This window comes from Sceloporus occidentalis, unplaced genomic scaffold (genome assembly GCF_023333645.1).
Source record: "Sceloporus occidentalis isolate IW3139 unplaced genomic scaffold, rSceOcc1.0.p SCAF_293, whole genome shotgun sequence".
NCBI classification, from domain to species: Eukaryota; Metazoa; Chordata; class Lepidosauria; order Squamata; family Phrynosomatidae; genus Sceloporus; species Sceloporus occidentalis.
In genome coordinates, this window is record NW_028317273.1 from 200,050 (window position 1) to 217,561 (window position 17,512).

At 46.1% G+C, this 17,512-nt stretch overlaps 1 protein-coding gene across 4 annotated transcripts in view; it reads right to left on the bottom strand.

The window, feature by feature from the left end:
* Window positions 1-296: 296 nt before the first annotated feature.
* LOC149275216 (disks large-associated protein 4-like) overlaps window positions 297-17,512 on the bottom strand; it is a 28,494-nt gene continuing 11,278 nt past the window's right edge. For all 4 annotated transcript variants that reach the window (XM_089504866.1, XM_089504867.1, XM_089504865.1 and 1 more), the window contains exons 5-10: window positions 8,243-8,595; window positions 6,082-6,164; window positions 3,933-4,306; window positions 3,410-3,501; window positions 1,005-1,157; window positions 297-521 (exon numbers count right to left, since the gene is read on the bottom strand). In XM_089504866.1, the coding sequence (XP_089360992.1) occupies window positions 297-521; window positions 1,005-1,157; window positions 3,410-3,501; window positions 3,933-4,306; window positions 6,082-6,164; window positions 8,243-8,595 (1,280 nt within the window). The remainder of the gene's footprint in view (window positions 522-1,004; window positions 1,158-3,409; window positions 3,502-3,932; window positions 4,307-6,081; window positions 6,165-8,242; window positions 8,596-17,512) is intronic.

The window sequence follows — 17,512 nt, forward strand, 5'->3', positions numbered from 1 at the left end:
TGCCTCAGCCCTGGATAAAGAGGGGAAGGGGTTCTGCATCGAGAGACTTCCCCGTCCCACTCACCCTCCACTTAGGGTCTCTTCCCCACACAGACCTGAAAAGCTCCTTAATATTAATAAGAATAATTAGTTAACGAATAGTCCTGGCACGCTCTCTCTCTGGTGCGAGACTGCCAGAACCAGCGTGCTCGTGTGCCTTCTCCCTGTCTCTCCCATATGAGTCTGTCATTAAGTCTGTGGATGCCAACGCTCTCTCTCTCCGTTCCCCTCTCGCTGAGCACCCAAGGCTTAACCACTCAGAGCCGCGTCTGAGCCTCGGGAACGTAAATCTCGATGCTGTCCGCGCTTTCCGTGGCAGAGTTCTGGCGCACCGATGCGGCTCTCTTGGCTGCCATGAGCCTCTTGCGGGCTTCTTGACGCTGCTTGTCAGTGTTGGAGGGTCCGGCTGTCTTGTCGCGACTAAGTGGGGGCTTGGGCCGTGCTGGCTTCTTTGGCACAGGGGGCGGTTGCCTCTTTATCTCCTGTGTGGGGATGGATAAAATATAAAAGTTACATTTCATGTCACGAGAACGTATCCCCAAAGCTTAACAATGAGTTGCAGGCATCTAATGCACGTGCGGGCGAGCTGCTGCAGCGTCCAAGGATCTGCGTAATAATTTCCAAGGATGTATTTCTAGATAAAGGGTGAATATTTTGGTACGTAAACCCCCCTCTCATTTTTGCTTCAGTTAATTAGAACTTCAATACGCATGGGATAGACATATGGCTCCTCGATCTAGGACGAGACCAAAGACTGATAAAAGTCTTTACAGCAGGAAAAGTGGGCGATTAGACGAGCTGAATGGATCAGCGGCCAAATTCTACGTGTCTATGGAAAGCTGAGGATCAATTTACACAGACGATGGATTCTGCAGGCTCCTAAGAGCTGATCATTCGCAGGAGGAGGAGGAGGAGGAGGACGGGAGTATTTGGAGTTTGAAAAGCAAACTCGGAGGGTCACTTACGTTCCTGTCAGGCATCTCGCTCAGCACCCAGCCGTTAGCCTTGAGCTGGAAGAGTTCATCGAACTTCATGCTAATATCCTCTATAGAGAGCTGGAGCAAGTCCCAGAATCCAGCCAGGTCCTGGGCAGAGGGGCGTGGGTTCGAGTTTGGGTTCTGTGGGTAGAAAATAAGACAAACAAGGACCCTATTTAAATAAAGGTACGTTTATCACTCAGCTTATGTCCGTGTATGCATTACATACATAAAGTACAACATACGACACAAGACACACAAGATCCGGTCAAAAGGGAGAACAAGACGTAGCGGGAGAGCAGCAGTATTTAACCCCTGTCTGATACCCCCTCCCGGGGCCGATGAGCCACCTGCGGTGCTGCCATTGAGACTTTTCTTCATCAGTCCAGCAGCTTTTGGTTATTTTATTTGTTGTATTATTATTAATATTAATTATTTATCTTTCTAAAAATACTCACGTCAGCTGCTAACGTCATCCGTCCGGCCACTACGGGCTCCGTATACTTATCACTCGTGCTACACCCAGTTTGATTATACGCGTATATATGCCAAACTCACACAGCATTATGTTTTACAGCAAACAAAACCTGAATATAAAATAAATAATTACACAATACCAGGCACACCCTTTCCATGCCAGAGGCCGGAATAACCCCACGCAATCAGAGCTCCCAGTGAAGTAACTGGAAAGGGGACTTGGCCTTTCTTGCTTTTACTGGTAGACCATGAACGTGGTCTGGAGGGGGTGGACATCCATACTGTCACACCTGGGCGACTCACATCTAGCATTTTAAATCTTACAAAGAACCTACTGTGCTCTATGTGATTCTTACATATTACTGCAGAGCCGTCATGAACACAATAAAACTTATTACATACAATGTATGAGATATACACAGGTGTGTCACTGTCATTGTCTCTTAACACACAATTGCCGGCATGATAAAACAAGACACCACGAACCTGACAGTGCCACCTAGTGGCGGCAGTAACCGGCTGGCACCTTTCTGGCCTGGCGGGGGGCAGGTAAAGCCATGTAGCCCCTTACCTCCCCTTCCAGTAACTCACATATGGTACACGTTTAAACACACACTCTCACACAAGCTTACATATGGACACTAACACACATACACTTACAAACACATGCGAACGCACACTCCAACATTCATGCTCACATACAAATTAATGCTTACACACTCACATACATACATCTATACACACCTTCAACTCACGCACAGCTTTCATTGTAGCTGATCACGCATTGTGCGAATGGCCTCGCTTTTAAAGCAGGGTCATCTAATGTCACGTTATTATGTAACCCTGCTGTGTTCCTGCTTCCCCAGGCCAGTCAAAAAAACATCTGAGAGTAACAGTCCAAAGCCGATGGCCATAGGTGTTTTCTCGGCATATCCACCACTGTGGAGATATATGTAATAAAGTGCTTTACAAAACTGTGTATGTTTCCCACAACGATTGAAAATGTTTCCGCCAGTGGGCGTTTTGTTTAACGGAAGAAAGGGGGGAAAAAAAAAAGCTGGAAAGATTTTACCACCGTCGAGACAGACAATGTTATCTGGAGCAGGGGTTCTAGAATTACCGTTCTCACGGTGCTCTGCATTTCTAATTAAATCCGCTCAGAATTGCGAAAACAATCAACACTTTGCGAACGGTAATTCAACGACGTGGAAACACTCGATAAAAATACGGAGGCTGTGTGGTTAATATGATCCCCCCACCCCACCCCTGACAGCGATACAGCCCTAGAGGTGCTGACACATGTTAATGAAACAAACACCACAGTATTAAGCTCTAACCATCATCCAAAGCAGATCACAGGCTCCCTGGGGTACGAGAAGGCAGAGAGAGAGGGCTGCGACATGTTCCTCTAGAAGATCTTAGCATGTCTGATGGGATTAAGCTCAGATAAGCAAGCTGGCTATATTACACGGCTGCCGGTGTTTATTGTTTCATTAGGGTCTTGTGTTATTCCATTCCAAACACCGGTACGTGTTTACAGTAATCTGCCTTAACATACCAACAATTCCAAGATTCCAACCGGCTGGAGAACAAACTATTAGCAGATGCGGAGGTTGACAATAAAGATGCATTTTACGCTAGTTAGCTTGTACTGTTTAATGTGAACCATCGTCCGAGCTGATGGAAGTTATGGAGTTGCTGGTGGAAGAGCCTTCCAGCAGAAGCAGTAGATGCTAATTTATGCATGTATGGGAACGGCACGTGGCTATCCTGAAGCCAAGATAAGGCCAAGCTGAGCTCTTGCAGCACGTAGAATGAAATGGCCATGTTGATGCTCCTTTCTGAAATGAAATTCTTTGTTTCTGTGTTTTACAAACCTGTCCTAATACGCCCTTTTATTTTGAGGTATAACTCACCAGGTTTTGCTCACACAAGCCTCGGAACTGCTGGAATTTCTGTGACATCAGGAGCTGAGCGCTGCCCACCGCACTGAGGACCTTCCCGATCACTGAGCAGAAAGAAGAGGTCAGAAGAAACAGCTTATGTCACGTCCCACTGGACTGTCTGTATTATACTCTATACATGGCTGCATCGAATATCTGACGTAACCAAAGTTATGATGCACTGATATTTACAGTTGCTAAAATTGTTCTTCTTCAACTACCATGGTCGTAAAACAAGAAGCAATCATTAATGTTACGGGGATTGAGTAGAAGCCAGACATAACCATTTCCACTTAATGGAAAGTAAGAAAAGTCTGTTTAATAGGAAATAATTAAGGACCAACTTCTAAAAAATATAAAAGCCGCCCTACAAATGCACAGATAAGGTGGCCAATAGTGCACACCGGATCGGCTTTGATCTGATCCAGCCATCACCATCGCATGCACTAGAGGTAGATGGTCATCCTATACTAAAGGAAGTGCAAGGTCACGGTACCTTCTTCACACAGGTTGTTATCGCCCGTCTCCCTCTGCATTTGTTTGCACCAGCCCTCCAGTCTCTCCGTCTCGGCTTGTAACAGCTTTAGGAACCAGTGTCCATCCCTACGGCATGCACCAACTTGGCTCGGCTCCGATGAAGGGGGAGAGGCTGCAGAGTCCAGCCAAGGGTCAGGAGGAGGAAGGGCTGAGGCCTCCGCATCTACGCCATCTCCATAGGAGAGGTGCTTCTTGGGGAGGAGGCCCGGGGGCCCTGTGGCTTGTTGACGGGGTGGGGGGCAGTCAGGAACACTCTTATCCGATGAGTTACTGGGCTCCTGCGTGTCCGAATCTGTCTCCTGCTTCGACGTCATACTGCTGGAACGGCTGTTCCTGTTCAAGAAAAGAGAATATAGCATTGAAAGAAACCCATCCTCATACCCTTGATCCACATAGCACCTTGGCTAGGCTTGACCAGGGCAATGGCTCCTACCGCGACGAGGGTGGCCGGCACAGTCCCCGACGGTGTAAATGGACCAGTTGGGGAGATCAGACATCTCCCTTGAAAATGGCCATCCAGCATCAAGGGGTTGATCGCCCAACGGTTTGGGGATGTCGGCTTAGACCCTAAGACCCCACTGGATGCACTACAGAATCCTCACACATCATACATGAGGTATAACATGGATTACTCTCTGATAGAACATACTCAGGTGTGAATCGCGAGGACATTCGGCAAAGTATCCAGCAACTTGTGAGTTGCACTGGAAGGGTAAGCGAGTCCAACGCCGGCATGCTAAAGAAAGAAATCAATTGGATAACATTGATAAGCGTCTTAAAGGATTTGGCTGCTTATCTCTGACTGATGATTTATCGTACGACCTACAATCACCTGTACAGCCCTGGGTGAAGATCAGGTTTATTCTCACACTCCTATAAAAGTATATGTTTGTTCTGTGCATTACAAGATTATATAATAGAAAAACAATGAGAATTAAAAAGGGCAAATATTCCCAATTTGTGTGTTTTTTTATTTTATTAAGTGCAATAGTTTTGGGGATATTTGGTATATTGTAAGGGATTCGTTTTTTTGGTAGAGGTGAGATCCAGCGAAAAACAGCAAAGCTAATTTCCTCCCCGCCATGAGCTCACATCCATTCTATTCATTCCACCTCCGAAGGCTGCCGCTGAGGATGATGAGTAATCATAGAAATCCTCAGAGCAGGAACTTTGAGAGGGATGCTTCCGTGGTTTACACACAAAGGGGTTTATTCACTACAGAAAGATTAGGCAGGAGAGCTGCAATTTCTTCTCCCAGATTTCACTTTACATCACAAAGGATCGACCCCAGTGAGTCTCTGCTGGAAGATTAGCTTGGATCGCCCTGTATGAAGCATTTTTAAAATTAGCGAGGTTTCTGGGCACTCGACTCAATGTTTCAACTATACTTTATGCAGGGCCAGCAATTTGCCGGGGATGACCCTTCATAATGCACGGTGAATTCTACAGCAAATTCTACTTCCAACCCCCACTCAAGTACATCTACATTACCGTTCAAAGGTTTGGGCTCACTTAGAAATTTCAATGTTTTTTTTTTTTTAGGGGGGAAAGCTAATTTTGTCCATTAAAATAACATGAAATTCATCAGAAATCCAGCGCAGACGGGGTTAATGTTATAAATGACTATTATGGCTGGAAAAGGCCGATTTTTAATGCGATATCTTCATAGGCTTATACAGAAGGCCTTTATCACTCCCATCACTCCTGTGTTCCAATGACCCTTTATCACTCCCATCACTCCTGTGTTCCAATGGCCCTTTATCACGCCCATCACTCCTGTGTTCCAATGGCCCTTTATCACGCCCATCACTCCTGTGTTCCAATGGCCCTTTATCACTCCCATCACTCCTGTGTTCCAACGGCCCTTTATCACTCCCATCACTCCTGTGTTCCAACGCCACGTTGCGTTCACTAATCCAAGTTTAAGAGGCTAACTGACTAATGACCCCAAACGTTTGCACGGTAGTGTGTGTGTGTGTGTGTGTGTGAATCTGCAGGAGTAAATGCACAGGTTAAGTCCACTGAGCTGCATAACGTAGGATTGGTGAAGACAGCAGACAACCGTAAGCCAGAAGAGACATTTATTTCATAGTAAAGCGTAAATTTACCTCCACTCTTCCTCCACCTGAACCCCAATGGACTGGAATCTGGCCGGAGGCGGGGGCTCGGGAACCGGCTGTATACTATCCACCTGCGGAAACATACAGTTATTCGTTTTTTGGGCTAAAAGGACATTAGCAGTCATCCCGCTCACGCAATGTTCCCATTAGCAGCATACTAAAGAGGAACGCAGGACGCATAAAAGCCTGTTTCATACACTCAGGAGCCTCTCCAACAAATGAGCTCTTTCTAGAATAAATGATTAGGTCAGGGGCGTCCAACCTGCGGCCCTCCAGCTGCTGCAGGGCTACATCTCCCATAATGCTCTATTGCCAGCTAAGGGGCTGGCTGATGAGTATGGGAGATGTATTCCTGCAGCAGCTGGAGGGCCGCAGGTTGGACACCCTTGGATTAGGTGGCGACCATTCTGAGTTCTATTTGCCCGCTCTCTGTAGATGGAAACGGTAACCCAGATCTCGATACCTTGTCTGTTGTGTGTAGGAAGCTACACTTCACTGAAGAAGCTCACACAGGCTGAAACGTCTGGGATTTACCGATTCTAACGCACCTTGTCTTGTGGACCTGCAAATGGCTTTTAGTAGTGGGACTAGTCAAAGCATCATGGCGCTGCTACGAGTCTTGTTCCTTCTCAGTTAAATAAAAAAGGAAATAAGCAAAACAAATGCACAACTGCGGCCCTTTCCAACAGCTGTTCCATCGGCCGGGGGTAAAGATATCATGCCAAGTTCCGGCAGCGATCGGCCCCCCGTCTTAACTAGCCAGTTGTTAATTGGGACGGAGCTTCCATAATCCACCCGACTCCAGATTTCAGCAGCGGCACTAACTGGCAGCTCCTGGCTTTCTTCCTAGGCCCGTAAAGCCATTAATTAATGGTGACCTGCATAGTCGGCACTCCATTGGATAATTTCGGGCTAATTAAATGGCACACCGTGTCCAAAATGAGAGGGTACGTGTCGCCATCACACACGGAACCATGCATTTGGTCATAGACTTCATTCTTCATGTAGATACTTTGTATCAGAGCTACTCTGTACCAACAGCGAGTGCTTTAAAGGGGTACCAACACCTAAAAGCAAAGTGATCCGCATACATAAAACATCACGTACTTCCAAGCCGATGTCAATTTTCCGGCCCGTTTGCTCTTTAAGTGGATTTTGATGTGTGCTCATGAATTATCTATTCATAATAAGCATTGCTATAGAGCGTGCTGCCTGGAAATGCTTATTAAAATCCTCATAAAAAGGGATCTAGATAAATAGCATGGCAGATACTAGAACAGGGGGGGGGGGGGGGTTCGGCTCACGTAAGATATAAAATATTGAGGCTTTTGATAAAAGAAGAAGAATTACAAAATAATTTAAAGGAGCGGCCACACCATTCGTTTTCTCAGGGAGTTGTGATCCTGCACCCACACAGGGTACCAAACAGCACGGTCCTCTAGGGTATTAACGCCACATCTCAGTTAGGTAATCACCAACGATTTATTTGTAGTCCACGTATGAAGATATTTACAGGATTACATAGAACACAAATTCCCTACAAACAAAAGCCCAGCTCGTCTGAGCGCTTACTAACATATAACTCCCTCACTACTAAGGGTCTAAACTAACACAAAACATAATCCCACCAACCTCTTTGATGGTCTCTTTTGGGCATACCGAGCTCTGCTGCTTCCAAACAAACTCTCTTCTCTCCCTCTGGCCAACAGGTCAGGTTATATTGCAGTCGGTGCAGCTGATTACTTGCAGCTGACCAGTGCATTGGAGTCAGCTTAAACTCCCGGCCTGGAACCCGTGTCAGTCCAGGGGCATGTAAACTGCGGGGTGGAGCACCAGCCTGCCCTATATGTCGTATAAAACCCTGCAAAATCGAGGGGGAATGTATACCCCTTCCACGACAACACCCCGCACCTTGTTACAGAGTGCAGAAATATTACGCAGGGGACGGGAAATCCAGGGGGACTTGCAGATTTTACGTCAATAAAAAAACAAACAAAAACAAAAAACTATTTTTATAATAAACAATAATTATATTTTTAAGGGAAAGGATCCGCGCAAAGCTGTATCCTAAATTTATCTTGTGATTAAATGCATTTTTTACTTAAATTTCTACCCCTTCCAAAAGGATATAAAGAAAACAAGCACTGACCTGGATGCCGATGGAGGACAGCTTGCGTTTGGGGAGCGGATCCGGGGCGCGCGTCTCTTCTTTGATGGTTTTCACCGATGCATTTTTGGGGGGTATCTCAGGGGGGACTTGTCTGATGGGGGTCGGTGGGGCTACGCGGGTCACGCTGGGGGCCCGGGTGCTCTCCAAGCTCTCGGTGGATGTACTGAGCCCTGACTGGCTGTTGGCCTCACTCTGTCCCTCCTGCGCATCCAGGTAAGAGTCCTGCGCAGACTCGGTGCTGCTCTGTACAGTCACAGATATGAAGGGTTTGGACGTGGTGCGGGGGGGCACCGGCGGGGGGGTCTTCTTGTAGCCCACCAGACAAGAGGAACCTGGAAGAAGCACAGGAAACGACCATTAGGAACTCCCCGCATAGCTTCACTGCCTGACCCACAGGGCTTGCAATCTAAGCGCAGAGCTTTAAATATCTTGTCCCTTCCGGCAACCAAAAAAAAACAACTGACCAATCAGCAACTGGAACCGAGCATAGTCTACAAACATTTACGCATACAGTCCAAGTATTTGGCCAAAGCTGTTGCCATGGCTGCGCTAAGGAAGCTCCGCCCCCCACACCCAAAGTAGCTACTCTTCTGATCAGGGACGCTAGTCAAAATGCAACTCCCATGACTCCGAGGAGGATGACGGCTGAGTAAACATCAGAGAGATTGCAGACCTAATTACCGCAATGCCATTAACAAACAGCACTATGTAGGCATGTCGTTAGCTGGCTGAGGGTTATGGGATTTCTGTGCAGAAAGAGCCGGTATGGTTTTTTTAGGAGATGAATGTCATCCAATCGCTGGGTTCAACGTGCATTTGTGCAAAAAAAGTGGGTCAAAAGAAAAATATTAGCAGGAATTTCCAGGACTGATGGGAGTTATAGTTTGGGAGCAGCTCCAGAGCCTGCCGCTGCCTGCCCTGACGGAACGCGGCAGAGAGAAAGCAGCGCCTTGCTAATCCTGCGGCAATCAGCGCAGCGAGAGACGCTCACTCTTGCGAGTGACGAGAAGCTTTCATTCTTCCAGGATTATCCTGGAAGAATGAAAGCTTCTCGTCACTCGCAAGGTCCCAATTATGTCAAGAAGCAGCGGGAGGGGGCAGGGTGCCGGTAATTACTGCTTCCACCACACAAAACTCACACTCCCATCACACCTCCGCGGACTGAAACTCAAACACACATCTTAAAGGGACACGGTCACCTAAAGCGAACGCTGAGAACAATGCCAGCAGAATCACAGAGCCACCCCGGCACTTCTCTTAAGAGTTTTACATAAACACACAAAATCTCTTCCCCAAAAGTGATATTTTTTGTTTTTTAACCAAATATATAAACACTAACACTGGCTTTCACCCCCCCCCCCCCCCGTTTTCACATTATTAATACCACTATATATAAAAACATAGAATTTGACAGCAGATCAGAGCCATTCAGCCCCATCTAGTCTGACCATTTTTCCTTAATCAGTCCCTTACAGTATTACCCTGTACCACCTCTGCCGGGAGTCTGTTCTACTTATCCACCACCCTCTCAGTAAAGTAAAACTTCCTTACATTCCATCCAAGCCTCTGATCCTCTAGGTTTACATCATGACCTCTTCTTCTAACATTTCTCCTCCTATATTTTGTTTCTATCGCACCCCCCTCTCTTCTCCCCTCAATACTTAGATCCCTCACTCTTTCTCTTTAATTTTTTGTGTTCACACCAACCAGTAATCTCTCCAAAATGTGATGTCATAAGTAATAAAGCCAGCCAGCGTCTTCTTATTATTATTAGCGACAGGGTCCCTTTAACAAACAACACAGCCTAACAGAGCAAAATAGCACAACAGACACACGGAACAGCAGACATGTTCTGCACCGTACACATATGTAGACACGCAGCCTGCGCAGGCACACTGCGGGGATTAGTGTCTGTCTTTGCATCCTGATTGCTTGCCTTGATGTCTGACCTACATTTCCTGCTTCCAAGCCCGTCCCAGACTGCTTTCCCCTCCCTGCACGCTCTAGAAATGCAATCCACATTCATGCTTACACTACACATTCCAACACACACACAACCCGGCATTCTTTACACATAGCCCACATGCTTACGTTTAAGGGAAGCCCAAAAATAAAATTGGGGCAATTAACGTTATAAACAGAACTGTTTACGTTTTCTATCAATTCTAGAATCTTAGTACGGCGCAAGGGATAAGAGATTTAAATACCGCTGTACCGCGCTGCAGAATATGATGGCGCTATAGAAATAATAATAATTAGAATTAGCACAACTCACTAATACAATAATAATAAAAAAAAAAAAGAGTCAAAGGTCTAACATCCTCAAAAGAGAACATTGTCGAGCACGAGGAATGCAATAAAAATACACATTATCGATATTGGCCAAAGTTCACAGGAATATTTGTTTTTTTCTTTTAACACGCGACAAAATACTAATTCTTTATGGTCTGGCTTAATGGCTATTTTGTGGTTCATTAAAGTACAATATCCTCCAATTTTATTCTAAGCACCAAGGACCCCAAGACCCCAGATACTTGTTTTGTGGACACTCATGCTGCAATAATAATATTTTTTTTAATTGTATTTAGTATTTTATCCCCCCGCCCCCGATATAAAGGACAGAGCGTAACATAGTTGGAAGCATGATGTAACCTGGTCAAGAGTGATGTCACAACGCAGCATGTAATGTGATAAGTGTTACAGTTAAAGTCTACACACTGATGACATCACAGCCTCATTCTAATACAGCGAGGCGGAAGATTGGCAGGAATGGGTTAATAGTTTTACGGGCCCCTGGGTCAGCTCATTCAGAAAATTCCCAGGAATGTGTAACATGTCAGCGACCTTCCCCTCCTCTGAGAAAATATTTACCAGCAGATTATTAAAGAGCAGAGCCGGTGGGCCTGAGACCTGCGTTATTATGTATCGATTTGCGTGGATACATTTCTTTCCAACAACTAAAAATATTGCGTGTGCGCGTTTATTTATTTATATAGTATACATGTAAATAAAATGTAAAATAAATAAAATATGATGCAAAAAAAAAAAATGAAATGAAATATGATATATAATAGAAAAAAAATAATATATGGAAAAAATCAAATAAAATTATAGAGTCTATAAAAAAATACAATATATAAAAAATTTACTATAACATATATAGAAAAATGTTAAATTAAATATAATTTTTTTATATATATATATTTATGTATATTAATGCTTGGTGTATGGGCCACACTGTATCTCCAGTTTCTTGTACCGTTGCTCTCCAGGAAATGGCCGCCGGGCCCCAGATGGCGGTTTCTAGGCAACTGCCCCTATCCTTCCTCACAATTGCTATGGTAACACCCAGCCAAGCGTCCTCCTCTTAACCCCTCTGTTACTGAGCAAGGCCCCAAGCCTGACTGGGGACATCACCACGGCAACCAGCAAGTTCTGAACTAGTGAGAGGGGGGGGGAGGAGGGGAGGGCAGCTGACTGCAGCAGGAGGGAGAGAGGTCCTGGCGACCCTTTTGTGGCCTGCAAAGGGGTGGAAATAATAGGTTTATTAAAATCTATCAGAATAGGCGCGTAGCCTCGAAACAAGCGCACCGAAAATAATTTAAACTACCTAATCACTAGCGACAGGCAACCGCTGAAGGCAGGGACTGAGCATGATGGGAGTTGTGGTATGTATATAACTTCTTAAAGGTTTAAATGCACACAAAGTCAGTCTGGGAACGGTGGCGGCCTCATTTAATGATGCTGGGACTGTCCCGATAAAAGCGTGATTACTCACTGCTATAACCCACATGCTTTATGAGCATGCCTCCCAACTGTCCCGTTTTGCGCAGGGCAGTCCTGATTTTGCCACCCTATCCCTTTGTCCCGCCGAGCTCGGGACAGCAGTACTCAGGACCATAATCCCCCGATTTCAGCAAAACCGACCGCTGCCCGGCATAGTGCAAAGCCGCCGGCCTACCCAAGAATGATTTGGGGCGCCGGCGACTGATTCGGTGAATTATGATTTGGTTCTGTCATTTCACCTTTTTATTGCCGATCAGGCAAATTTAAGCCTCGTGGAGCCACTCATTTCTCTGACATTTTGTTCCTATTATCCGACGGCTCCTGTGTGTTCGTTATTAGGTGGTCTTCTGAGTGCATTTAAAAGAACCTTATTTAAAAAAATACCAAATATTAAAATTGTAGCCATATATAAACACATAATGATTATTTATTATATAGCGCCATAATATTCCACAGCACCATACAACAGTGTATATAATATATATATATAATATAAAATATATAATATATACACCGCTGTACTATAATATATTTATTATATATATATATAGACACACATATACATTATAGTTATATAACTTGCATATTACACCTTAATGGAATAAAGAAAAGAGATACAATATAGAGAGATACATTCCATGTATCTGACGGCGTCGGATAGTAGTAATAAGCCCCCTGGCCCGATACCCTCCTGTTCATTCACTGTACATTTCGGGAAGGACTAGTCTTTTAAAGCGGCCGATAATCCAACATATTGTGCGTGGAGTAGAGTGATGGCGCTGCCCGGCCAACAGTATGCGCCTCCCGCTGCTTTCACGCACTGACATCAGCTGAGCGAGGAGGCGGCCGCGCTTCTATTTCTGGATTTGGGAATTTTATTGGGCTCCACATCACAAAGGGAGTCACAGGCCATTAATTCTGCTTCCCATAACCCTGCGGGGCAGCCCTGTATATAGTGATACCGAGTAGCCGACGATAGGCCGCCTGTTTTTCTTGCTTTAAAGACTCAAGCCCTAATCAGTCGTTGGTCTCGTCTTAGATTCAGGAGCCTATGCCTGTCCCGTGCATGTTTAATACCCTCACTGTATTACCCTCTACCACTTCTGCTGAGAGGCTGTTCCATTTATCCACCACCTTCTTAGTAAAGTAAAATAAATGGGATTTGGATGACTGATGATGGAGTATTTTGTAATGATAAAGAGCATGTAGACACGGATTGTGGTTATGCTGTGCTATATGATGATCCTGAGTATGTATCTGCTGGCAACAGGCGCATGCAAGATGAAGCTAGACAGCAGCTGTTGTTGTTGAACTATAACTCTCATTATGCTTTGTCAGCCTCCTGGGGTTTGCACTTGCCTGATTCAGACGCTGACTATTAACAGGTTAAAGAATAATACAAGACATGATGGGACACATATTACTGCAGGGCAGGCACATACAGATACCCGGCATTACTATACACTGCGACATGCTCAGGCATTAATGGTGAAGGAACAGAGCTATGCATTGATAGGGAACAAGCTGCTCATACGTGATGACCTATATAATGAGATGTTGTACCCTAGCCATGTCTGCCGGGTTGGAATGGCGAAACCAGACAGCGCTCTGGTTCTCGGCGTACGGGGTGGACGGCACATCTCCAAGGATGCTGAGAAGGGAGTAAACTCAGTAACACCCTATTGTATCACAGTGTTACATAACCAACGAGTAATGGAAGCACCGCACCCCCACCCCTGGGAACATCTGCCCCATCTGCCTCTCTCTCTCCCTAGCGCCGGGCACAGCACCAACCTGCAGGACTCGCCGCCTGTCGCTCCACGCCTTCCCACCATGAGGATCAATCCACACTCTGCACGGCCACGTAAATACACACGGGACACGTAAAGCGACACGCAGGCTCTACCAGCGTGCTGAGTGATGTGTGTGCGATCACCGGCGGCACTCAAAGGGTTACACGTAGTGCTGTCACACTGAGAAGCGTGAGCTGGCAGCCCCGCCCCCTTTTAAAGAGACGGAGCGCTCAGAAAGACAATTGACATATGAGTCAGAACAGGCTGGCATCCTGACGCACACCCTTACATGTGTCATGTGTGTTGTACGTACAGCCAATACACAATGTTTCTGCGCAGTCACACAGCATATACCAGTGTAACCAATATATACATACATAGAGAGAGAGAGAGAGCGAGAAAGAGAGAGTGGGCAAGGGCGCGAAAGAGAGAGCGGGCAAGGGTGCGAAAGAGAGAGCGGGCAAGGGCGCGAAAGAGAGAGCGGGCAAGGGTGCGAAAGAGAGAGCGGGCAAGGGCGCGAAAGAGAGAGAGGGCGAGGGCGCGAAAGAGAGAGGGCAAGGGCGCGAAAGAGAGAGGGCGAGGGCGCGAAAGAGAGAGGGCGAGGGCGCGAAAGAGATAGGGCGCGAAAGAGAGAGGGCGCGAAAGAGAGCGCAAAAGAGAAAGAGGGCCCAAAAGAGAAAGACGGCGCAACAGAGAGAGGGAGGGTGCAAGAGAGAGCGAGGGCACGAAAGAGAGCAGACGGGAGAGAGAGAGTGAGGGCAAGAGAGAGGTATATAATTATATAAGGGGTTAAGATTTTAGCCCTGGGTCCCCCCCTGCTGTCTGGGAGTTATATGGAAAGTGAGTCGGGAGGGAAGACGACGCGGCTCTTACAATCGCCGTGCTCTCTACATCAGGACTGAGTATAAACACCGGCGCGCTCTACATCAGGACTGAGTATATAAACACAGGCGCGCTCTACATCAGAACTGACTATAAACACAGGCACGCTCTACATCAGGACTGAGTATATAAACACAGGCGCGCGCACTCGTACAGCTGCTTTCCCGTCAGCTGCTCCTCCTCGCTTATCTAAACGGGCACAGGGACAGCTGAGGGACAGCTGGCGGTTTATGTACATTTGTGAATGATAATGTGCGTCAACACAAATAAATTCCTCTGCACGGGCTGTCTAAGAACACATCGCCCACTATGGGTTTTTCTCTCTTTACTTTCCTAAGGGGGTGGTAGATAGGTGGAACCGTCTCCCAGTAGAAGTGCCTCTATTTGCCATTATTCAGATATAAAGCACCAGAGAAGGTAGCGGGGATTCTGTCACCTGCAGAGCGAGGCGGGCGGAATATTCCGTATCCCTCCGGAGCGGGTAATATATTGATAATGGTTGCGGGGAGGACGGCTATTAATACCCCGGCGAGTAATGCCAGGCCGGCTATTAATGTTTTATAATAAACTATTTATAACATGCGCCGCTTATCCTCTTTTGCCCCCTCGGGTCCACAGAATGGAGATATTATACCCAGCAGATCCCCATCGTGTAATGCGTGTATATCACACGGATTCACTGTACAGCGCTGTGGCATGCGACGGCGCTATACAACACAATAACCATAATCATTCACAAACCTAAGCATCTGGGGTTTTATTTCCGAAGAACAGGCCGAGGTTTCCCACCGAAAACTCTAAATTCTATTACATTTCATCAGCTTATTCTCCGGCGTGATATGTAAATAAGTCACATTTCCCTTTATTCTAAGCTCCTCTACCACTCCCACTGGAAGGCAAATCCGCATATCTACTTCCCTTTCTGATATTATTTATATGTTAGATTATTCTCTCGTAGGACGCCTCTCCTGGAAAGATGATCCCGTCGAACAGATGGGGCGTAGAAAATAATTCTGTGACGCATAGTTGTGGGGGGTTTTTTCGAATTAATGCCAATCTACAAATAACTCGTGGAATCAGCGGCCACTACTGAGCCCAGCGGTCTATTCACAGAAACACACAACAAAAAGGATCGTGCCTCCCAACTGTCCTGCTTTGTGCGGGACAGTCCTGATTCCGCCACTTATCCCGCTGAGCTCTCCCTCTGTATCTCACCAGGGCAACCGTTTGTGATATACACTGTAACCATGGAAACAACCCCAGGCCTATGCCATAACCAAGCTAAAGTAGCACGCCGTAACTCCTGTTCCTAAACGCGTGCAGGGCTAAACCAGTCTGCCGGCTAACAGTACTTACCTAGCTCCGGGAACGTGAACTTTGGGAAACAACTCCCATCATGGCAGCCACCCGCGATGAGCAGCAGGAGATCAGACCTGATCTCACCCCAGGTCAGTAATAGCCACAGGCCATGAGGATAATCTGTACAGTGCCGTGACCTAACACGGACCCCAAAATCCAATAAAGGGCTAAACAGATCAACACCGAGGGGCTTTTATGTACTAAACATCCAGAGCTATAGAGCTTTTATATCAACCATTCACGCAGATACATTAACCAATAATTAATAATAATAATTTATCAAGCCATTTAAATAATATTAAAACCGTTACAAATAATAATAATAATACTTAAAACCATTTAAAACATAATAATAATAATAATAATAATAATAATAATAATGAAATTCAATCAGGCCATTTAAAGAATAATAATAATAATAATAATAAGTGATTTTAAACTTATAGAAAATGCTATAGAAATGCGAAGGCGATCAGGCAGGGCTGCATTATATTAACGGGACAGACCCCCGCTCGCCTCCGCCGTCTGCCAGTACTTAGTCCAAATTGTTATTTCCAGATGTTTGCGGGGCACCCAATCCCCGCTCATTGCTACTATTTAAGTTGCGATTTTAAGTAACATTTTGTTTGATGTTATTTCATCCGCACAAGAAACAACGCTACAAATATACCCTCAGTGAGCGGTGGTATACGGGCAGGTGACCCCCCCTACGGCAGAGTGTCCTTATAGTGTGATACGCATTCTATAAGGGGTCTGTGGACAGATCCCAGAGACACTGTATATCTTGACCATATATAGAAAAGTACGGCTACATAAACATACGGTGGCGCTGCACGGTGTGGCCCCCCAGGACAGGACAGTTTATTGCGGTGGGCTCCTGTGTTATGACAGTTGTGGGTTTCGGGTGAATGACAGGTCCAGCATCTGCTCTGCCTCATCACTTGCAGAAGACCCCATTCCCACCCATCTCGACAACATTATCTACCCCAATGTTAGAACTCCGTGAGCCTGCAGAGCATTGCGCTAGAAAAGGAAAGAAACCAAAGTCCCCGCAGAGCATCGCACATATAACTGTCAACCTGCCAGGTTGCTATTTAGAGCGTCGGACAAACAACAGGAAGACCGTCGGGGACCCCCATTGAGCACTGTGTGACACCCAGGCCACTGATGAGACATACAGATACCACAAAGGAAACGGGAATCCACACATACAGGGAGCTGCTCGAGACTTCAACTCCCATCATGCCCAGGGATGCTGTCCACAACCTTAAAACTCCTAGAGATCCTTGTAAGACAAGAGATAAGTTGTGGCAGACATCTCCAAGAAGCTCAGCCCCTCGCGTACATTACGGGACAGGGGTCTCAAACTTCCACTGTCTTTAGACAGCCATCGACTGTCTGTGGATGATAGGAGTAGTAGTCCACGAGA